Source organism: Staurois parvus, unplaced genomic scaffold, assembly GCF_062004578.1.
Source record: "Staurois parvus isolate SC_StPar_1 unplaced genomic scaffold, SC_StPar_1.0 ptg001109l, whole genome shotgun sequence".
Lineage (NCBI taxonomy): Eukaryota > Metazoa > Chordata > Amphibia > Anura > Ranidae > Staurois > Staurois parvus.
The window spans coordinates 61,685-85,658 of record NW_028318905.1 but is presented as its reverse complement, the minus strand read 5'-3'; the positions used below and the strand labels follow the sequence as shown (position 1 = coordinate 85,658).

Sequence of the window (23,974 nt, the reverse complement as noted above, 5' to 3'; positions counted from 1 at the left end):
AAAACAATGACGGGAGTAATTATACCCTCTGATTGGAGGCTTTGTCTCTGTTTGTGACGTGCGGAGGGCTAAAATGCATCCCATCAAGACATAAAAAAAAAAAGCCACTGGGATGCTGATGCTGTTGCCGGGCAACGGTGTTGGAGGGTCTGCACGCCTCTCTCCCGCGCGCGCGCTCGCATTCCATGTGCGTCTCTCACTATAAATCAGCGGAGAGTTGTCATTCCCTCCAGTTGTGAGCGGAGGCAGAGGATGTGAGTCCGAGGTCTGCCGAGGAAGCATGTTCTTCGACAGACCCCCGCCGAGGAGCGACGACTAATCTCCGATCTGCCCGGAGGATATGCGATCGATCCGGTTCGTTTGCGTTACGGCGGCCGGGCAGCGCAGTTGCGGTCTGCCTCTTCTACCCACCATGCTGGCTTTCGCTTGACCTTTTGAAAATATTTTTTCCAAGGCGAAGAAGGATTATACGGCGTACTGTTGCGGCCCGGAGGTTCTTCATTTTTGACCAGTTTTTTGGGGGGGCGAGGTTCTCTTTTTTTGGGGAGCGAGTTTCTCTTTTTTTGGGGGGGCGAGGTTCTCTTTTTTTTCTTGGGGTGGGAGGGTCTTTGTTGATGGCGCTGGGCGAGGAGATGCTGGACGAGATGCTGAACCTTTCCTGGGAATATATGAATGGCAGCTTATTGGGGAATGCAAGCAGAACCAACGAATCGCTGGTGAACCGGACCGAGAGTGGACCGCCGCCGTTCCTCACCGACGCCTGGCTGGTGCCGCTCTTCTTCGCCCTGATCATGTTGGTGGGGCTGATTGGGAACTCTCTGGTCATCTATGTCATATCCAAGCACAGGCAGATGCGTACGGCGACCAACTTCTACATCGGTGAGTGTATGGAGGGGCGCGCGGCAGAAATGTTTAATTAAAGGACAAGTCCACCCAAAAAAATGATGTTTTTGCTGCAAGTGGAGCCTGGAGGGCGAAACCACCCCCTGGGGTCCAACAGTGAGATCTCCCTTCCAAAATATCTGCCTCTCTTCCAGGGGCGGACTGTCAACTCATGGGGCCCCCGGGCAATAGGGGATCATGGGGCCCCTGTGTCCTAGCCACTCGAACCACACCCAAAAAAGCCTATGAAAGGTACCAGAGGCACTTCAGGGGCCCCCTACTGACCCCGGGCCCCGTGCAGTGCCAGAGTTCCCAAATGGTCAGTCCGCCCCTGTTCTCTTCCTGTCTGCTTGGCAGTTTTGAGTGTTCTCACCCACCTTTGTGTGTTCTGGCTGGGATGGTGGGAACCCCTCATAATGGGCACAGTGGGTGTACAGACCTGGGAACTCAGCAGAGGGATGGTGGGAACCCCTCATAATGGGCACAGCGGGTGTACAGACCCAGGAACTCAGCACAGGGATGGTGGGAACCCCTCATAATGGGCACAGCAGGTGTACAGACCCGGGAACTCAGCACAGGGATGGTGGGAACCCCTCATAGTAGGCATAGGAGGTGTTCAGACCCGGGAACTCAGCACAGGGATGGTGGGAACCCCTCATAATGGGCACAGCGGGTGTACAGACCCGGGAACTCAGCACAGGGATGGTGGGAACCCCTCATAGTAGGCATAGGAGGTGTTCAGACCCGGGAACTCAGCACAGGGATGGTGGGAACCCCTCATAATGGGCACAGCGGGTGTACAGACCCGGGAACTCAGCACAGGGATGGTGGGAACCCCTCATAATGGGCACAGCAGGTGTACAGACCCGGGAACTCAGCACAGGGATGGTGGGAACCCCTCATAGTAGGCATAGGAGGTGTTCAGACCCGGGAACTCAGCACAGGGATGGTGGGAACCCCTCATAATGGGCACAGCGGGTGTACAGACCCGGGAACTCAGCACAGGGATGGTGGGAACCCCTCATAATGGGCACAGCGGGCGTACAGACCCGGGAACTCAGCACAGGGACGGTGGGAACCCCTCATAGTGGGCATAGCAGGTGTACAGACCCGGGAACTCAACACAGGGATGGTGGGAACCCCTCATAATGGGCACAGCGGGTGTACAGACCCGGGAACTCAGCACAGGGACGGTGGGAACCCCTCATAGTGGGCATAGCAGGTGTACAGACCCGGGAACTCAACACAGGGATGGTGGGAACCTCTCATAATGGGCACAGGGGGAGTACAGACCCGGGAACTCAGCACAGGGATGGTGGGAACCCCTTATAATGGGCACAGCGGGTGTACAGACCCGGGAACTCTGCAGAGGGATGGTGGGAACCCCTCATAATGGGCACAGCGGGTGTACAGACCCAGGGACTCAGCAGAGGGATGGTGGGAACCCCTCATAATGGGCACAGCGGGTGTACAGACCCGGGGACTCAGCGCAGGGATGGTGGGAACCCCTCATAATGGGCACAGCGGGCATACAGACCCGGGAACTCAGCGCAGGGATGGTGGGAACCCCTCATAATGGGCACAGCGGGCGTACAGACCCGGAAACTCAGCAAAGGGATGGTGGGAACCCCTCATAGTGGGCATAGGAGGTGTACAGACCCGGGAACTCAGCACAGGTATGGGGGGAACCCCTCATAATGGGCACTGCGAGTGTACAGACCCAGGAACTCAGCAGAGGGATGGTGGGAACCTCTCATAATGGGCACAGGGGGAGTACAGACCCGGGAAATTCAGCACATGGATGGTGGGAACCCCTCATAATGGGCACAGCGGGTGTACAGACCCGGGAACTCAGCACAGGGATGGTGGGAACCCCTCATAATGGGCACAGCGGGTGTACAGACCCAGGATCTCAGCACAGGGATGGTGGGAACCCCTCATAATGGGCACAGCGGGCGTACAGACCCGGAAACTCAGCAAAGGGATGGTGGGAACCCCTCATAGTGGGCATAGGAGGTGTACAGACCCGGGAACTCAGCACAGGTATGGGGGGAACCCCTCATAATGGGCACTGCGAGTGTACAGACCCAGGAACTCAGCAGAGGGATGGTGGGAACCTCTCATAATGGGCACAGGGGGAGTACAGACCCGGGAAATTCAGCACATGGATGGTGGGAACCCCTCATAATGGGCACAGCGGGTGTACAGACCCGGGAACTCAGCACAGGGATGGTGGGAACCCCTCATAATGGGCACAGCGGGTGTACAGACCCAGGATCTCAGCACAGGGATGGTGGGAACCCCTCATAATGGGCACAGCGGGCGTACAGACCCGGAAACTCAGCAAAGGGATGGTGGGAACCCCTCATAGTGGGCATAGGAGGTGTACAGACCCGGGAACTCAGCACAGGTATGGGGGGAACCCCTCATAATGGGCACAGGGGGAGTACAGACCCGGGAAATTCAGCACAGGGATGGGGGGAACCCCTCATAATGGGCACTGCGAGTGTACAGACCCAGGAACTCAGCAGAGGGATGGTGGGAACCTCTCATAATGGGCACAGGGGGAGTACAGACCCGGGAAATTCAGCACATGGATGGTGGGAACCCCTCATAATGGGCACAGCGGGTGTACAGACCCGGGAACTCAGCACAGGGATGGTGGGAACCCCTCATAATGGGCACAGCGGGTGTACAGACCCAGGATCTCAGCACAGGGATGGTGGGAACCCCTCATAATGGGCACAGCGGGTGTACAGATCCGGAAACTCAACTGTAAAATCTAAGACAGACAGAAAAGACTGTCAGAAGATTTAAGCGTCTAGCATCCACTCAACACTAAAACATCAGTTCTGGGTGGAGTGGCCCTTTAAGGCACCTACACGAAGGTTCACAAAGATCGACCAGTTTGTTGTCAGATGTGAGCGACTCCTTCATGCATCTTCCAGAAAAAATACAAAGACAGGCGTCTCTGAGCTTCCTGCTAATTTCTGAGCTGTGTCTGACTTCAGCATTGTGGGAAGTCGACCCAAACCAAGTGTGTAGACAAGGAGAGTCAGAGGTAAATCGATCGCATTGTTCATCGACCACAGAACACTGAAGCTACCGGATCACCAGGACAGCCAGGAAAGCAGCATTTTCAGAAGAAGAAGAGAGCAGCAGAAACATTCCCTGACTGCAGCTTTCCTTTCAATCCATGGACGAGCAGACAGCGGCAGACAACGATCGTTCTTCGAAGCTCCGCGCTACGATCCTCAGCAACTCAATCTTCCTCCAATGTCTTTGTATATGACTCCCCCATACACAGAAAATGATAGGATTCTGTTACTGCTCAATGGATGGGATCGACCATACATGCCCTGGTGGGGGCGCCGTACGCCAGTGAATGAAGAATGTATCAGAGGAAAGGAAGGCGAAGATGAAGGTTTGCAGGGAAAATGACAACTTCTTGGTGACAACTCAGCTGGAGCACCTTATGTGTGCGTCCAATTCATGGGTTCTGTCTGTATTACCAGAGCGTTGTCCCTCTGACACCCTCATCCTTCATACATGATGGACCCATACTGCTTCATCTGAACGCCCAACCTGAGACCCAAACCCATAGCAGTGCTTCTAACTGTAACCTTGAACCCCTCACCCTGTCCCTACACCCCTAACTCTGACCCTAACCATACCCTACACCCCAATATCTGACCCTAACCATACCCTACACCCCTAACTCTGACCCTAACCATACCCTACACCCCAATATCTGACCCTAACCATACCCTACACCCCTAACTCTGACCCTAACCATACCCTACACCCCTAACTCTGACCCTAACCATACCCTACACCCCTAACTCTGACCCTAACCATACCCTACACCCCTAACTCTGACCCTAACCATACCCTACACCCCAAACTCTGACCCTAACCATACCCTACACCCCAAACTCTGACCCTAACCATACCCTACACCCCAAACTCTGACCCTAACCATACCCTACACCCCAAACTCTGATCCTAACCATACCCTACACCCCAAACTCTGACCCTAACCATACCCTATACTCCTAACTCTGACCCTAACCATACCATACACCCCTAACTCTGACCCTAACCATACCCTACACCCCAAACTCTGACCCTAACCATACCCTACACCCCTAACTCTGACCCTAATCATACTCTACACCCCAAACTCTGACCCTAACCATACCCTACACCCCTAACTCTGACCCTAATCATACCCTACACCCCAAACTCTGATCCTAACCATACCCTACACCCCAAACTCTGACCCTAACCATACCCTATACTCCTAACTCTGACCCTAACCATACCATACACCCCTAACTCTGACCCTAACCATACCCTACACCCCAAACTCTGACCCTAACCATACCCTACACCCCTAACTCTGACCCTAATCATACTCTACACCCCAAACTCTGACCCTAATCATACCCTACACCCCTCACTCTGACCCTAACCATACCCTACACCCCTAAATCTGATCCTACCCATCCCCTAAACCCCTAAATCTGACCCTAATCATACCCTAAACCCATAACTCTGACCCTAACCAAAACTTTAAACCCATAACTCTGACCATAACCATAATTTTTAATCCTTAATCCTAACCATAGCTTTACACCTCTATATCTGACCCTAACATAACCTAAACCCCTAACCCTGACCCTAACCATGACCTTAAACCCCTAACTCTGACCCTAACCATGACCTTAAACCCCTAACTCTGACCCTAACCATGACCTTAAACCCCTAACTCTGACCCTAACCATGACCTTAAACCCCTAACCTGACCCTAACTATGACCTTAAACCCATAACACTGACCCTAACCATGACCTTAAACCCCTAACCTGACCCTAACCATGACCTTAAACCCCTAACTCTGATCTTAACCATGGCCTTAAACCCCTAACTCTAACCCTAACCATGGCCTTAAACCCCTAACTCTGACCCTAACCATGGCCTTAAACCCATAACTCTGACCCTAACCATGGCCTTAAGCTCCTAACTCTGATCCTAACCATGGCCTTAAGCACCTAACTCTGATCCTAACCATGGCCTTAAGCTCCTAACCATGTGCCTAAACATGACCCTGAACCCCTCACTCTGACCCTAACAATGACCTTAGTCATATTCTTAAGCCTGTGACCCAGCTAGGGCTAAGCTCAGTCATGTTCGAATCCTAGTCTGAACCCACCTGAGCCATCCTGCCAAGAATTTGTCACGTCTCCCGCCAAGAGTTCAAAGCATTACCCGTCCCACAGCCACATGTACATAAGGAGCAGGGAATGCCTTGGCGGCTTATGATTGGTGGGAGCCATGACAGCTTTCTGGCGGGATAGCTCAGGGTCGCTTGGAGTGGGATACGGACATGTTTGAACTCATCACTAACCCTTACCTCACACCCCTAAATCTGACTCCAGCCATAACCTTAAACCCATAACTCTGAACCCAACCATAACCTTGAACCCATAACTCTGACTCTGGCCTTGACCTTAAACCCATAACTCTGAACCCAACCATAACCTTGACCCCATAACTCTGACTCTGGCCTTGACCTTAAACCCATAACTCTGAACCCAACCATAACCTTGACCCCATAACTCTGACTCTGGCCTTGACCTTAAACCCATAACTCTGAACCCAACCATAACCTTGAACCCATAACTCTGACTCTGGCCTTGACCTTAAACCCATAACTCTGAACCCAACTATAACCTTGAACCCATACCTCTGACTCTGGCCTTGACCTTAAACCCATAACTCTGAACCCGACCATAACCTTGAACCCATAACTCTGACTCTGGCCTTGACCTTAAACCCATAACTCTGAACCCAACCATAACCTTGAACCCATAACTCTAACTCTGGCCTTGACCTTAAACCCATAACTCTGAACCCAACCATAACCTTGAACCCATAACTCTGACTCTGGCCTTCACCTCACCCCCTAATCATAGCTAGCCCTATTTTGCACGTCCATCGTAGGATGCCAGAAGCTCCCTCTCCAGGACAATCTACCAACCCCCAAATTGTGACACTGAAACCACTGATTTCTATGTGCTGGGGGTTGGTTCCACTACCTGTATTACTGTTTCTAAAATATAATCCCCTTTAACAAGATTTCTGATCTTTCCCTCTTAAGAAAGTGATGCTTTGTGCAGGTACAATCTGACCACCTATGGTCTTCAGAACATTGCAGAGATCTCCTTAAACTTGTCAAGTCTCCTTTGCCAACATTATTAAATTATTTCAGTGGAGAGGTTAGGGACAGAAAGGGGGGCTGACAATGGCTTATCTGGTCATTTGGACTGGTTTTCTAGCCTGCCCAATCGATAACTGCCCCAATACACATAGACGTGAGATCTGGTCAGAAGCCCTCAAAGCCTGAGACCTCCTGATCCTTGATTACTAACCCACACAGAGTAGACGACTAGGAATATGCTGAGATAGAAATATCAATTCATGGAAAGATCAGCTAAAACCATTAACACATAAAGGATGCAAAAGGAACTTTTGCCTTCTGAATCTGACTCCCTACATTCTCAGTCCATACCTTCATCTCATTGTGTGAAGCCAAACAAACCATGATGGTCCAAGCATGTTATATTATCCTTCGGCAGGATTGTACCCAGTAATAATTCTCCAGTTCCAGTCCACTGCTGATCTCTTCACCCAGCAGATTGGTGATGCATGGAAAACATCTGATTACTGCAGATACGTCGCTCATCAAATATTGGTGGAAGCTTCATGTCAAATCAAGATGTGAAGAATGGTCCTACTCTAATCCATGGGAACAGCATCACTGGGACATAAGTACTGTAGCTATGAAGAGATTGAAAGAGTTTACCCAATCACTATGTCATCCATTCAGAACAGACCTAAACCCAACGAAGGAACCAAACATCCTGAGATGAAGAAAGGACATAACCCCCCAGATAATCTGTCCATCACCTTTCAGAAGGCCTCGGCAACCCTCAGGTGCTCCCAATTTATATGTAGATATGTCCCAATATCAGTGACACCAATTCAGATTCATATTGTGTAGTCAGAACATGTTTTGCAGACAAATTGCTACAAATGTAAAAATGAGTGAACATTGATAGTAGTATAGAAAGACTTTCTAAATCTCTTCTTGGTATTATAATATGACTTTTACCTTCTCCCCTTCTGTCTCCTGCTCTGTGTAACACCTCTGTTTCCCCTCTCTCCCCTTCTGTGAGATTACTCTTTTCCCTGGGTTTTGTGACCCCTCTCCTCCCTCTGTCCCTTGTCTTGTGACCCCTCTCCTCCCTCTGTCCCCTGTCCTTGGACCCCTCTCCTCCCTCTGTCCCCTGTTCTATATGGTCCCTCTCCTCCCTCTGTCCCCTGTTCTATATGGTCTCTCTCCTTCCTCTATTCCCTGCCCTGTGACCCCTTCTTCTCTTCATGTTCCTGTTCTGTGTGACACCATTCCTCCCTCTGACCTTGTCCTATTTTTGTCCTCTGATCTATGTGACCCCTCTCCTCCCTCCGTCCCTGATCCAGGTGTCTCTCCTACTTTCTCTGTCTCCTCTTCCTTCCCCTGTTCTGTGTCCCTCTTCTCCTTATTCTTTGTGACCCTCTTCTTTCTCTGTCTCTATTTCATGTGATTCCTCTCCACCCTTCATCCCCTGTTCTATGTGACACTTCTCTCTCTGTCCTCCTCTCCTTCCCCTAGTCCCTGTTCTATGGGACTCTTCTTCTCCCTCTGGTCCTGTATTGTATGACTCCTCTCCTCCTTCTATCTGTGTTCTAAACGAACCCATATTGAACCCTTTGTCTCTGTTCTACAGACTCATCTCCTCCCTCTATCCCCATTCTATGTAACCCCTTTCCTTCCTCTGCCTCTGTTCTATGGGACCCCTCTCCTCCCTCTATCCCCATTCTTGGTGACACCTCTCCTCCCTCTGTCCGTGATTCAGGTGTCTCCTCTCCTTTCTCTATCCCTTTTTTAGGTGACTCATCTCCTCTTCCTTCCCCTGTTCTGTGACCCACTTCTCTCTCTCTGTCTCTGTTCCATGCGACCCCCTCCCTTCATCCCCTGTTCCATGTGGCCCCTCTCCTTCCTTCATCCCCTGTTCCATGTGGCCCCTCTCCTTCCTTCATCCCCTGTTCCATGTGACCCCTCTCCTCCCCTCATCCCCTGTTCCATGTGAACTCTCTCCTGCCTTCATCCCCTGTTCCATGAGACCATTCTCCTCCCCTCATCCCCTGTTCCATGTGAACTCTCTCCTGCCTTCATCCCCTGTTCCATGAGACCATTCTCCTCCCTTCATCCCCTGTTCCATGTGACCCCTCTCCTCCCCTCATCCCCTGTTCCATGAGACCATTCTCCTCCCTTCATCCCCTGTTCCATGTGGACCCTCTCCTCCCTTCATCCCCTGATCCATGTGACCCCTCTCCTCCCCTCATCCCCTGTTCCATGTGACCCCTATCCTCCCCTCATTCCCTGTTCCATGTGACCCCTCTCCTCCCTTCATCCCCTGTTCCATGTGACCCCTCTCCTCCCCTCATCCCCTGTTCCATGTGACCCCTCTCCTCCCCTCATCCCCTGTTCCATGTGACCCCTCTCCTCCCCTCATCCTCTGTTCCATGTGACCCCTCTCCTCCCCTCATCCCCTGTTCCATGTGACCCCTCTCCTCCCCTCATCCCCTGTTCCATGTGAACTCTCTCCTGCCTTCATCCCCTGTTCCATGAGACCATTCTCCTCCGCTCATCCCCTGTTCCATGTGGACCCTCTCCTCCCTTCATCCCCTGATCCATGTGACCCCTCTCCTCCCCTCATCCCCTGTTCCATGTGACCCCTATCCTCCCCTCATTCCCTGTTCCATGTGACCCCTCTCCTCCCTTCATCCCCTGTTCCATGTGAACCCTCTCCTCCCCTCATCCCCTGTTCCATGTGACCCCTCTCCTCCCCTCATCCCCTGATCCATGAGACCCCTCTCCTCCCCTCATCCCCTGATCCATGAGACCCCTCTCCTGCCTTCATCCCCTGTTCCATGAGACCATTCTCCTCCCTTCATCCCCTGTTCCATGTGACCCCTCTCCTCCCCTCATCCCCTGTTCCATGAGACCATTCTCCTCCCTTCATCCCCTGTTCCATGTGGACCCTCTCCTCCCTTCATCCCCTGATCCATGTGACCCCTCTCCTCCCCTCATCCCCTGTTCCATGTGACCCCTATCCTCCCCTCATTCCCTGTTCCATGTGACCCCTCTCCTCCCCTCATCCCCTGTTCCATGTGACCCCTCTCCTCCTCTCATCCCCTGTTCCATGTGACCCCTCTCCTCCCCTCATCCCCTGTTCCATGTGACCCCTCTCCTCCCCTCATCCCCTGTTCCATGTGACCCCTCTCCTCCCCTCATCCCCTGTTCCATGTGACCCCTCTCCTCCCCTCATCCCCTGTTCCATGTGACCCCTCTCCTCCCCTCATCCCCTGTTCCATGTGACCCCTCTCCTCCCCTCATCCCCTGTTCCATGTGAACTCTCTCCTGCCTTCATCCCCTGTTCCATGAGACCATTCTCCTCCGCTCATCCCCTGTTCCATGTGGACCCTCTCCTCCCTTCATCCCCTGATCCATGTGACCCCTCTCCTCCCCTCATCCCCTGTTCCATGTGACCCCTATCCTCCCCTCATTCCCTGTTCCATGTGACCCCTCTCCTCCCTTCATCCCCTGTACCATGTGACCCCTCTCCTCCCCTCATCCCCTGTTCCATGTGACCCCTCTCCTCCCCTCATCCCCTGATCCATGAGACCCCTCTCCTCCCCTCATCCCCTGATCCATGAGACCCCTCTCCTCCCCTCATCCCCTGATCCATGAGACCCCTCTCCTCCCCTCATCCCCTGTTCCATGTGACCCCTCTCCTCCCCTCATCCCCTGTTCCATGTGACCCCTCTCCTCCCCTCATCCCCTGATCCATGAGACCCCTCTCCTCCCCTCATCCCCTGATCCATGAGACCCCTCTCCTCCCCTCATCCCCTGTTCCATGTGACCCCTCTCCTCCCTTCATACCCTGTTCCATGTGACACTTCTCCTCTCTCTGTCCTCCTCTCCTTCCCCTAGTCCAGGGGTCTGCAACCTTTAAGACATAAAGAGCCACTTGGACCCGTTTCGGAGAGGGAAAAAAAGACTGGGAGCCGCAAAACCATTGCAACATTTAAAACAAATCCGACACTGCATATATTGCAAAAAACGCTCTGGTCATGAAGGGGGTTTAAGGGCCCAGTAAGCAAAGGGTTAATCAGGGCCACAGTGTATCGTCATAATCACAATCATAGCCTTAGGTCAGTGGTGGGCAACCTTTTTTTTCGACTGAGCCAAATCTCGCCAAAACCACGATTGAAATTTATTTTGAGAGAAACATTTTTAAAACTGAAAATACATCCCCCATATAGTAATTCATCCCCCATAGTAATTCATCCCCCCTATAGTAATTCATCCCCCATAGTAATTCATCCCCCCTATAGTAATTCATCCCCCCTATAGTAATTCATCTCCCATATAGTAATTCATCCCCCATAGTAATTCATCCCCCCTATAGTAATTCATCCCCCATATAGTAATTCATCCCCCATATAGTAATTCATCCCCCATAGTAATTCATTCCCATATTGTGTGAATTCACTTACCTTTGCTCCGCGCGTTCCTCTCGCTGGGTTCCCGCGCCGTTCTGGTCTTCAGGGTGGACTGTGAGAGGAGAGGAGTTTGTCACGCTGCCCCGCCTACATCCGGGCTGCCCCGCCTACATCCTGACAGCCAATGTTTGCCAGCGGGTGCCCGGCACACAGAAGATCTGCATTAAAAGAGCCGCGGCTTGCCGACCCTATTGCCTGTCACCTGGTGGGCAGTGTGCTCCGGAGCCGCAGGAAAGGTGAAAAAGAGCCGCATGCGGCTCCGGAGCCGCGGGTTGCCGACACCCGCCCTAGTCCCTGTTTCATGTGTCCCCTCTCCTTTCACTCTTTCTGTTCTATGAGACCCTTCTCCTCCCTCTGTTTCTGTACTGCATGACTCCTCTCCTCCCTCTACCTGTGTTCTATTTGGACCCATATGAACCCTTTGTTTCTGTTCTATAGACCCATCTCCTCACTCTCCCCACATTCTATGTGATCCCTTTTCTTACTCTGTCTCTGTTCTATGGGACCCCTCTTATCCCTTTATCCCCATTCTATATGACCCCTTTCCTTACTCTGTCTTTGTTCTATGGGACCCCTCTTCTCCCTCTATCCTCATCCTCTGTGACCCTTTTCTATCCTCTGTCCCTGTTGCATGTGACCTCTCTCATCCCTCCATCTTGCTCTATTGATCTGCTAAATTACCAATGAGTGTTTTAGAAGGCTATTAGAACCTGATGTATGTAATATGAAGGGGACAGATGTATTAGTTATTAACAAACTGTGAAGCCACCTTTAGCTTGGTGTTAACAGACCTCAATAGCTTAAGCTGAAATTTACACACACATGTAAATGAGTCTTTAGGGTTCGAACTCCGGTTCTCCTTGCCTTTATCTTTAGATGGACAGATGGAGTTTCAAACAAAAAGAGAGTTCCAGAAGGCAAACAGCTTCTACTGATGTCCTGGTATAGATGTCACAATATTGTGTGGGGATATAATAGAGCAAGGATATAGACAAAACACACATGAAAGAGTATTATTTTAAAGAAGGGGCTGTCCCTAGCTATGGGAATGATTCCACTCCTGCCATAGATCCATGTAAAAGAATCAATTACCCAACCAGAAACACAGCAGTGTGATTAGACAGGTGACAACATACCCAACTACCCAACTAGAGAAGAACAGGAACCACTGCCGATACCAGCCATTAAATTCCTTGATTGATAAAGGAATAAATCCAATTGGTTACCATGGACAATGTCTCCATTAGAGATGAGGAAACGTCTAAAAAATTTCATCAGTATTGGTTTGGCCGAGCGTCTTAAAAACTCTTGAACCTCTGAAATTACTACTCAGCAAATGATGCAAAGAATGGTTTGGGAAGTTCCTGCCAACCCTGTCTAATAAGTTGATGGACCCAAAAATTTGGAATGCAATCTGAAGCAGTGAAGAAAACCAGCAGCAGCTCTGGAAGCCCTAAATATTGTACCAGAATTAAAAATATGGTTGGGGAGGACCTGGAGACACTGTCAGTTGAGATACGACTTGACTGTTCTCGGGCAATGGCCACAGCAGATATAAGCCAGAAACAAATGTAATAGGTCGAAGAGAGTGCCAAATGAACAAAATGTAAGGGTCCAAGGGTTTGTTGTTCAACTGGTTAGAATAAGTTGAGCAGTCCGGGCAGAACGCAATCTGGCAACGCCCTTTTATTGCAACTAAGCTTAATATGGCAAAAGCTTGGAAAATTTCTGCTCCCGGCAGTGAAACATCATATGATTGGTGTTATGGTCAATGAGAAATGATCATCTATTTTGTCCAATTCTCATGACCAACGTTGGTGAGCACAGCAGCACTGGATAACCTACGCACATCCTTCGTGGTTTGACCATACATTGCTAGCTCTCTGATACCCGCGGGTACATTGTCTCCTGAGACCACCCCCTTTCTTCTTTTCCCTTGCCATCTTATATTTCCTGCTCCTTTTTTTTCCTGCACTCTAGCTCTTTTATGCTTTCTACTTAGATAATAATTCAATGGTCACCAGGCTGAAGATGGGCCTGTCAACTGGTATGGCCATTAAAAGAACCTTTCCAGGTTCTTTTAATGGCCGTTCCAGTTGACAGGCCCATCTTCAGCCTGGTGACCACTGAATTATTGTAGTTCAGTATATTTCATTTGATGCTCTCTTTGAACTATTGCACTTGGATTTCTCAACTTAGGTGAATGTCCTCTCCTGGGACGGGGGGGGGGGGGGTGGAGACGGATGGCCCCCCATCTTTGTGTTGTGCTTCTGAATACAAGTTAATTGGCCTCAAGTAACCACCAAAAACAACACTGAGATTCAGATTCAGTTCAGGACTACAATAATTCAGTGGTCACCAGGCTGAAGATGGACCTGTCAACTGGAATGGTCATTAGAAGAACCTTTCCAGGTTCTTTTAATGGCCATTCCAGTTGACAGGCCCATCTTCAGCCTGGTGACCACTGAATGATTGTAGTCCATTGTATTTCGGCATAGTTCTTGGAATAGGCTTCACCCTGTGACCTTTTTTGTCTTTTGACTACATTGTCTTAATTTTCTAAGTACGTATGGACATTATTTCCACTCTACGGATGTTTTGTTCACTACATTAGTCTACCCATTGTAATGTTCCACATCTCTTGTGTACTCTAGCAATGTATTCTACGTTATGTTGTACACTTCGGATCTCTGTTTTTGTCAATTGGCTCTGTAGGACTGTAGTATCTGATAATAAAAACCTTTGTAAAAGAATAAGCAGGGCAGAAGACATCCAGAGCAGGGGCAGACTGACCATTTGGAAACTTGGGCACTGCCCGAGGGCCCAGGGTCAGTAGGGGGCCCCATAAGATGCCCCTGGTACCTTTTTCATAGGCTTTTTTGAGCTTGGGCAAGGACACAGGGGCCCATGATCCCCTATTGCCCGGGGGGCCCCATGAGTTGTCAGTCCGCCCCTGATCCAGAGTGTTTGGGGGGTCTCACAATCCTCATCCGTCAGGGCTGGGTGAAATGGCAGAACTGCCACTTCTACTGTGTTTATAACATTCCCTACCTACAGGAGTACTTTTGAGTCCAGTCTGCCTTCTCACAAAGTCCCAATGAAGGAGGATTGTGTGGTCTCTGAAATGCGTTGCCCTGCTTGTTTTAACCAGTTGAACAATAAAGACTTTGGACTTCTAAGGATTTTTCATTTGATGGTCTCTTTGACCTATTGCACTTGGACTAGTGAACTTGAGTGAATGTCCTCTCCTGGGGGTGGAGATGGATGGCCCCCCATCTTTGTGTTGAGCTTCTGAATACAGGTTAATTGGCCTCAAGTAACCCCGAACCACCAAAAGTAACACTGAGATTCAGATTCAGTTCAGGACTACAATAATTCAGTGGTCACCAGGCTGAAGATGGACCTGTCAATTGGAATGGTCGTTAAAGGAACCTTTCCAGGTTCTTTTAATGGCCATTCCAGTTGACAGACCCATCCTCAGCCTGGTGACCACTGAATTATTGTAGTCCAGTGTATTTCGGCATAGTTCTTGGAATAGGCTTCACCCTGTGACCTTTTTTTGTCTTTTGACTATATTGTTTTAATTTTCTAAGTACGTATGGACATTTTTTCCACTCTACGGATATGTTTTGTCCACTACATCCAGTATGTTTTGGGGGCCACACAATCCTCATCCGTCAGGGCTGGGTGAAATGGCAGAACTGCCACTTCTACTGTGTTTATAACATTCCCTACCTACAGGAGTACTTTTGAGTCCAGTCTGCCATCTCACAAAGTCCCAATGAAGGAGGATTGTGTGGTCTCTGAAACGCGTTGCCCTGCTTGTTTTAACCAGTTGAACAATAAAGACTTTGGACCAGGGGCGGACTGACAACTTATGGGGCCCCCCGGGCAATATGGGATCATGGGGCCCCTGTGTCCTTGCCCAAACTCAAAAAAGCCTATGATAAAGGGACCAGGGGCATCTCCTGGGTCCCCCTACTGACCCCGGGCCCTCGGGCAGTGCCCGAGTTTCCAAATGGTCAGTCCGCCCCTGCTTTGGACTTCTAAAGATTTTTCATTTGGTGCTCTCTTTGACCAATTGTACTTGGATTTCTCAACTTGGGGGAATGTCCTCTCCTGGGGGGGAAGACGGATGGTCCCCCGTCTTTGTGTGGAGCTGCTGAATACAGGCTAATTGGCCTCAAGTAACCCCGAACCACCAAAAACAACACTGAGATTCAGATTCAGTTCAGGACATCGGTCTGACAGTAACACCATCTGAAAGTCGAAATCATCTCTTGGTAGCATTTTATCAGCTTTAGAACAGTTAGCTGTCCTACATTTGTAAATTTAGCAAAATTCTGTGACAAGCTGAGTAAAAATACAAAATCCAAATGTCACAGCAAACAGTTCTCATAACAACCTCAACCAGGGGTGTCGGGGCACGGACCGACTCTCAGAGGCACAGAATGGCGGCTGCGCTTTGAAGGACAAGTATTCAAGTCTAATGGACGTGAACTGACATTATCCCGCAGCTTAGAAGAACAGTTGGGACCGGTTTGTGTGCGGAGCCATGCTAAGTGAATTTGCTTTCATTACGATGTGCAAGAGACAGTATTAGAACACCATGTACTGTAGGAGGCAGCCAATCAAAACAATGTGTACTGCTAACATGCGGCGGCGGCGGGGAGATGGAATCCGAGGAGACTCTACAGAAAACAGATTTAAGTTCTATCATCTTAGAGTTTCAGCCGCACCGAGAAACTTTCCTGCTATGCCAAGTAAATAATGAAACAACCGCCGACAACAATTGATAGAGTTTCCTCACCTCGACCTGTCAGATGCATTAAGGAGATTCATCGCAAAAGATTTCCCGCACAACTGGAACGCGGGAAAACTTCTTTATTGATCGCCGGCACCAGGAATACAGGTTCTAGCACATTTCATACTGATTGAAGTGCTTTATCGAAGAGTATAAAAGCGAAATTATGGACCATAATTCAGCATTGCTAGAAAATTGGTCAAAGCGGTGGGAATTGCAGTTCTGTGTTTCTAAATGTAGATTGGTGCACTTAGTGAAATAGAAACTTCTCGTAGGGCACAATGGGGTGCAGCATTAGCCAGAACTACAGAAGAAGATGATACGGTGCTCATGTCGGATGATTGCAAAACGAGCAAACAGTGTGGCTTGGCAGAAGAAAATAGAACTGTGGGGTGTATCACTAGAGGGGTCACCAGCAGGAGGAAGGAGGTCCCGATTCCTCCATATAGATTTTATATCACTAGAGGGGTCACCAGCAGGAGGAAGGAGGTCCTGATTCCTCTATATAGATTTTTATATCACTAGAGGGGTCACCGGCAGGAGGAAGGAGGTCCCGATTCCTCCATATAGATTTTATATCACTAGAGGGGTCACCGGCAGGAGGAAGGAGGTCCTGCTTCTTCTATACAGATCTTTATATCACTAGTGGGGTCACCGGCAGGAGGAAGGAGGTCCCAATTCTTCTATATAGATCTTTATATCACTAGAGGGGTCACCGGCAGGAGGAAGGAGGTCCTGATTCCTCTATATAGATCTTTATATCACTAGAGGGGTCACCGGCAGGAGGAAGGAGGTCCTGATCCCTCTATATAGATCCTATCACTAGAGGGGTCACCGGCAGGAGGAAGGAGGTCCTGATTCCTCTATATAGATCTTTATATCACTAGAGGGGTCACCGGCAGGAGGAAGGAGGTCCCGATTCTTCTATATAGATCACTAGAGGGGTCACCGGCAGGAGGAAGGAGGTCCTGATCCCTCTATATAGATTTTTATATCACTAGAGGGGTCACCAGCAGGAGGAAGGAGGTCCCGATTCCTCTATATAGATCCTATCACTAGAGGGGTCACCGGCAGGAGGAAGGAGGTCCCGATTCCTCTATATAGATCTTTATATCACTAGAGGGGTCACCGGCAGGAGGAAGGAGGTCCTGATTCCTCTATATAGATCACTAGAGGGGTCACCGGCAGGAGGAAGGAGGTCCTGATCCCTCTATATAGATCTTTATATCACTAGAGGGATCACCGGTGGGAGGAAGGAGGTCCCGATTCCTCTATATAGATCCTATCACTAGAGGGGTCACCGGCAGGAGGAAGGAGGTCCTGATTCCTCTATATAGATCTTTATATCACTAGAGGGGTCACCGGCAGGAGGAAGGAGGTCCTGATTCTTCTATATAGATCTTTATATCAATAGAGGGGTCACCGGCAGGAGAAAGGAGGTCCTGATTCTTCTATATAGATCTTTATATCAATAGAGGGGTCACTGGCAGGAGGAAGGAGGTCCCGATTCCTCTATATAGATCTTTCTATTACTAGAGGGGTCACCGGCAGGAGGAAGGAGGTCCCGATCCATCTATATAGATCTTTATATCACTAGAGGGATCACCGGCAGGAGGAAGGAGGTCCTGATTATTCCATATAGATCTTTATATCACTAGAGGGGTCACCGGCAGGAGGAGGGAGGTCCCGATTCCTCTATATAGATCTTTATATCACTGGAGGGGTCACCGGCAGAAGGAAGGAGGTCCCGATTCTTTATATCACTAGAGGGGTCTCTGGCGGGAGGAAAGAGGTCCCGATCCCTCTATATAGATCTTTATATCACTAGAGGGGTCACCGGCAGGAGGAAGGAGGTCCTGATTCCTCTATATAGATCTTTATGTCACTAGAGGGGTCACCGGCAGGAGGAAGGAGGTCCTGATTCCTCTATATAGATCTTTATGTCACTAGGGGGGTCACCGGCAGGAGGTAGGAGGTCCCGATTCCTCTATATAGATCTTTATATCACTAGAGGGGTCACCGGCAGGAGGAAGGAGGTCCTGATTCCTCTATATAGATCCTATCACTAGAGGGGTCACCGGCAGGAGGAAGGAGGTCCTGATCCCTCTATATAGATCTTTATATCACTAGAGGGGTCACCGGCAGGAGGAAGGAGGTCCTGATTCCTCTATATAGATCTTTATGTCACTAGGGGGGTCACCGGCAGGAGGTAGGAGGTCCCGATTCCTCTATATAGATCTTTATATCACTAGAGGGGTCACCGGCAGGAGGAAGGAGGTCCTGATTCCTCTATATAGATCCTATCACTAGAGGGGTCACCGGCAGGAGGAAGGAGGTCCCGATCCCTCTATATAGATCTTTATATATTTCTTTATTTAGACCTTGTTTAAAATATCGTTTCAGTTCCGGTGACCTTGCAAAGTGTAAGTGGGGGGGGGGGGACCCAAAATGTTGATTTTTTTTCACCAGGACAGAAATAGAAGTGAATTCTTTGCATGTTCTGGTGAAGTTGTACATTTTAGCCACTGATATGTAACATTTATAGGACATATAATATTGGGCAGATCAATAATCAGATCTATAAATGTAAAGCAAGGGTACAATTATCTGCCCCGCCCCAAACACCAGATATCCCGAATCATAACTGTCCTTACCACTAACTCTCAGCCTAACCGCAAACCCTACCTGAATTCTCAACCCAACAGCGATCGTCGTCTCCCCAACCTAACCTTCCATTGGCCAGAATAAGAACACCGATGTTACCTTTCACCGAATCGAGGAAATCCTGTATTGTAACAAACCAAAATAAGGCTGACATACAACGCCAGGAAATCGGGACTTCAAGCTCTCGCCTAATCTTGCCATATAGGAAACGAAAAGGTGCTGAGCGGACATCTTATTTAAAGAAAAGATCGTTGTTAGGAATCACCAGTAAACTCTGCTACTGTGCTAAAGTCAGAAAGTGTCCTCGGGTCACCCCAGTGTGAGTTCAGTGCAATCCATTGCAGCCAGATTTCAGGGAGCTCCTCACAGGGTTGCTGGGAGTGTACTTCCAGAAGGCTGTGCTGTCTCTGCTTTACTCATCACCAACCAGAATTTAACTGCCTCGACAGGCTCAATCTGATTGGTGGCTTCAAGGAATCTGCTGTATGTGAGATGCACAGGGCACCCGCGGTGGGTGTGTTTGGGAATATCTCTGCTGCTGGGGTTCCCAGATTACAGGAGGGAATTGGTACATTGCAGCGATGCCTGGTGTCAGGAAAGTCATGCTCAAAGGAATGTCCAAAAAAATACAGTCCAGAGAACTGTGCACAGCATGAGGACTCTGCACGCATCTATACGTGCGCATGAGCATGCTTGTTTGATGGACTGTGGCGCCTAGAGGCCTATTTAAAGCCTTACAGGACTCAGGTTCATTGCTGATTGGTTGTCAGCTCCTTCTCCTTGTGACCTGACTCTGCGCTCATCCTGACCCGGCTTATTCTTCCTGCGTGTTCCTGAGCCTCTGTTGCTGATCCTGGCTTGTGACCCAACCTTGCTTCCTGCCTGTGGTGCCGGTACATCTTCTGCTCGCTTGATGTTGACCCTGGCCTGGCTCAGACTCTGCTCCTGGCTCTTGGCTTTCAACTCCCCCTGCCGGTTGTTTGCTGACCTCTGCCCGTCTGACTACAGATCCAGTATCTTCCCCCCTGCCGGTTGTTTGCTGACCTCTGCCCGTCTGACTACAGATCCAGTATCTTACCCCCTGCCAGTTGTTTGCTGACCTCTGCCTGTCTGACTACAGATCCAGTATCTTCCCCCCTGCCGGTTGTTTGCTGACCTCTGCCCGTCTGACTACAGATCCAGTATCTTCCCCCCTGCCGGTTGTTTGCTGACCTCTGCCCGTCTGACTACAGATCCAGTATCTTACCCCCTGCCGGTTGTTTGCTGACCTCTGCCCGTCTGACTACAGATCCAGTATCTTCCCCCCTGTCTGTTGTTTGCTGACCTCTGCCCGTCTGACTACAGATCCAGTATCTTCCCCCCTGCCAGTTGTTTGCTGACCTCTGCCCGTCTGACTACAGATCCAGTATCTTCCCCCCTGCCAGTTGTTTGCTGACCTCTACCCGTCTGACTACAGATCCAGTATCTTCCCCCCTGTCTGTTGTTTGCTGACCTCTGCCCGTCTGACTACAGATCCAGTATCTTCCCCCCTGCCGGTTGTTTGCTGACCTCTGCCCGTCTGACTACAGATCCAGTATCTTCCCCCCTGCCAGTTGTTTGCTGACCTCTGCCCGTCTGACTACAGATCCAGTATCTTCCCCCCTGCCAGTTGTTTGCTGACCTCTGCCCGTCTGACTACAGATCCAGTATCTTCCCCCCTGCCAGTTGTTTGCTGATCTCTGTCGTCTGACTACAGATTTAGTATCTTCCCGCTGCCAGTTGTTTGCTGACCTCTGCCCGTCTGACTGCAAATCCAGTATCTTCCCCCCTGCCAGTTGTTTGCTGACCTCTGCCCGTCTGATTACAGATCCAGATGCCGGTTGGCCTGCAACGGCTCTGTATCTGCTCCCAAGATATTTAGAACCGGATCTCCTACAGGCACCCATACCACTCCATGCCCTGTTATACCAAAGGGCCGGACCTAGCCTGTTCAATGTGAAAGTGCAGTAAAAAAAAATGTCAGGGGGGCAGAGGATGGGACGTCAGCAGGGCAGAGGACAAGGGTCACTGCTGGCGGGGCAGAGGACAGGGGTCATTGCTGACGGGGCAGAGGACAGGAATCACTGCTAGAGGGGTAGAGGACAGAAGTCACTGCTGGCAGGGCAGAGAACGGGGGTCACTGCTGTCAGGACAGAGGACGGGGGTCACTGCTGTCAGGACAGAGGACAGGGGTCACTGCTGTCAGGACAGAGGACAGGGGTCACTGCTGTCAGGACAGAGGACAGGGGTCACTGCTAGCGGGGTAGAGGACAGGGGTCACTGCTGTCAGGGCAGAGGACAGGGGTCACTGCTGTCAGGGCAGAGGACAGGGGTCACTGCTGGCAGGGCAGAGGACAGAGGTCACTGCTGGCAGGGCAGAGGACAGGGGTCACTGCTGGCAGGGCAGAGGACAGGGGTCACTGCTGGCGGGGCAGAGGACAGGGGTCACTGCTGGCTGGGCAGAGGACAGGGACACAGCTCCTTCTCCCATCCCTGTACTGCACATAGCTCAGGCACAGGCAGCAGAGCTGCTCCTCCCCACACAACACATAACTGAGATCAGTGTTTTGTCAGGCTGGGGCAGAATAGAGGCAAACTAGGGTGGTAAAGTATCTGATTAGGGCAGTATAGTGGCAGGTTAGGGCAGTATAGTGGTAGGTTAGGGCGGTATAGTGACAGGTTAGGGTTGTATAGTGACAGGTTAGGGCAGTATAGTGGCAGGTTAGGGCAGTATAGTGGTAGGTTAGGGTAGTATAGTGGCAGGTTAGGGCAGTATAGTGGTAGGTTAGGGTAGTATAGTGGCAGGTTAGAGCAGTATAGTGGCAGGTTGGGGCGGTATAGTGGTAGGTTAGGGTGGTATAGTGCCAGGTTAGGGCGGTATAGTGGCAGGTTAGGGCAGTATAGTGGCAGGTTAGGGTAGTATAGTGGCAGGTTATCGCAGTATAGTGGCAGGTTAGGGTAGTATAGTGGCAGGTTATCGCAGTATAGTGGCTGGTTAGGGTAGTATAGTCGCAGGTTAGGGTAGTATAGTCGCAGGTTAGAGCAGTATAGTGGCAGGTTAGGGCAGTATAGTGGCAGGTTAGGGCAGTACAGTGGCAGGTTAGGGCAGTATAGTGGTAGGTTAGGGCAGTATAGTGGCAGGTTAGGGTAGTATAGTGGCAGGTTAGGGCAGTATAGTGGCAGGTTAGGGTAGTATAGTGGCGGGTTAGGGTAGTATAGTGGCAGGTTAGGGTGGTATAGTGGCAGGTTAGGGCGGTATAGTGGCAGGTTAGGGTAGTATAGTGACAGGTTAGGGTAGTATAGTGACAGGTTAGGGCGGTATAGTGGCAGGTTAGGGCGGTATAGTGGCAGGTTAGGGTGGTATAGTGGCAGGTTAGGGCGGTATAGTGGCAGGTTAGGGCGGTATAGTGGCAGGTTAGGGCGGTATAGTGGCAGGTTAGGGTAGTATAGTGACAGGTTAGGGTAGTATAGTGACAGGTTAGGGTAGTATAGTGACAGGTTAGGGCAGTATAGTGGCAGGTTAGGGCGGTATAGTGACAGGTTAGGGTAGTATAGTGACAGGTTAGGGTGGTATAGTGACAGGTTAGGGCGGTATAGTGGCAGGTTAGGGCGGTATAGTGGCAGGTTAGGGTGGTATAGTGGCAGGTTAGGGTAGTATAGTGACAGGTTAGGGTAGTATAGTGGCAGGTTAGGGCAGCATAGTGACAGGTTAGGGCAGTACAGTGGCAGGTTAGGGCGGTACAGTGGCAGGTTAGGGCGGTATAGTGGCAGGTTAGGGTGGTATAGTGGCAGGTTAGGGTGGTATAGTGGCAGGTTATGGTAGAATAGTGGCAGTTTAGTGGCAGTTTATGGCAATATAGTGGCAGGCTAAGGTTTGCTTTGGGGGGCACAACTAAAATCTGGGGGGCACACCCCAGTACCCCCCTAGATCCGGTCATGTTATACCCAGTCATCATCCCTGGGGGAAACTTCCCATGCCCCCCTGTGTTCATCTCCATGTCTCATTCTCAGTTTGGATTGGAGAGTTCCTTTAACAGCAGCACAGGGCGCTGAGAATTCCAGAGCAGAGACGTCATAACGCTGATCACCTTGCAGCCTCCATCTGTCCAGCTGCCCCCAGATTCCGCGTCCCGTGCGCGTCGCTGATGAACAAACTCAGCAATGCATGAAAAGCTGCATCGAAATCAGGAATAGCCGCCAATCCACCCCCCCCCCTCCCATTTTCCAGAGCAGTAATACGGCACCTGATGTGTTTTCGCCACCGATGTTTTTCCACCCTCTCCCCCCGTGAAGTGACATCGCCGCCCCTGCCCAAATAACGGCATTTAAGGCGTTAAAGATCTGTTTTCCCTCCCAAAGCATTTTTGACGATTTCGCTCATTTCCGCGCAACAGCGGGTTAACGAGGTTTCGGCGCGCGTCCCCGGGACCCTTTGCGATGATTCCGACGTCGTGTATTGGGAATAGGAGCTTAACATGCAAATTGCTCCATCTGTTTCTTCGGAGCGAAGTGACAGCGAGGAGGCTGAGAGCGGCTCCCATTAACGCGTAATCTCCCTTTATGGCTCCGGTATAAGTGGTGGCAATGTCGCGGTTGTCAGGGGTTGTCAGGGTAAGAGTGGCGCATCTCGCGGAAGGATGGTGATGTCATCAATGGCGTGCGGCGTGATAACGACTTGTTTATAAAGCAATTCCAGTTGTTTGGTGAATAAAGGCGGGTCTGACAACAGGCGGTTAATCCACAATTTTACCGCTCACCGCCTACCTACAAATCAGCAGGTCGACCAATCAGCAGTGCCGGGACAAGGTCATCTAGAGCCCAGGGGGAACATACCAAAATGAACCCCCCCCCCCCAAGATGTATATGCATTATGTGCCAGCAACTCCCCCGCCCAAAGAAATGGAGCACTATTCTACATGCTTACCCCCTCCAG

At 50.5% G+C, this 23,974-nt stretch overlaps 1 protein-coding gene across 1 annotated transcript in view; it reads left to right on the top strand.

The window, feature by feature from the left end:
- Positions 1–202: 202 nt before the first annotated feature.
- Positions 203–23,974, top strand: part of LOC149440228 (G protein-coupled receptor 54-like) — a 37,891-nt gene continuing 14,119 nt past the window's right edge. The window contains exon 1 of the mRNA XM_089658881.1: positions 203–879. Coding sequence (XP_089515007.1) covers positions 615–879 — 265 coding nt within the window. The 5' untranslated portion in view covers positions 203–614. The remainder of the gene's footprint in view (positions 880–23,974) is intronic.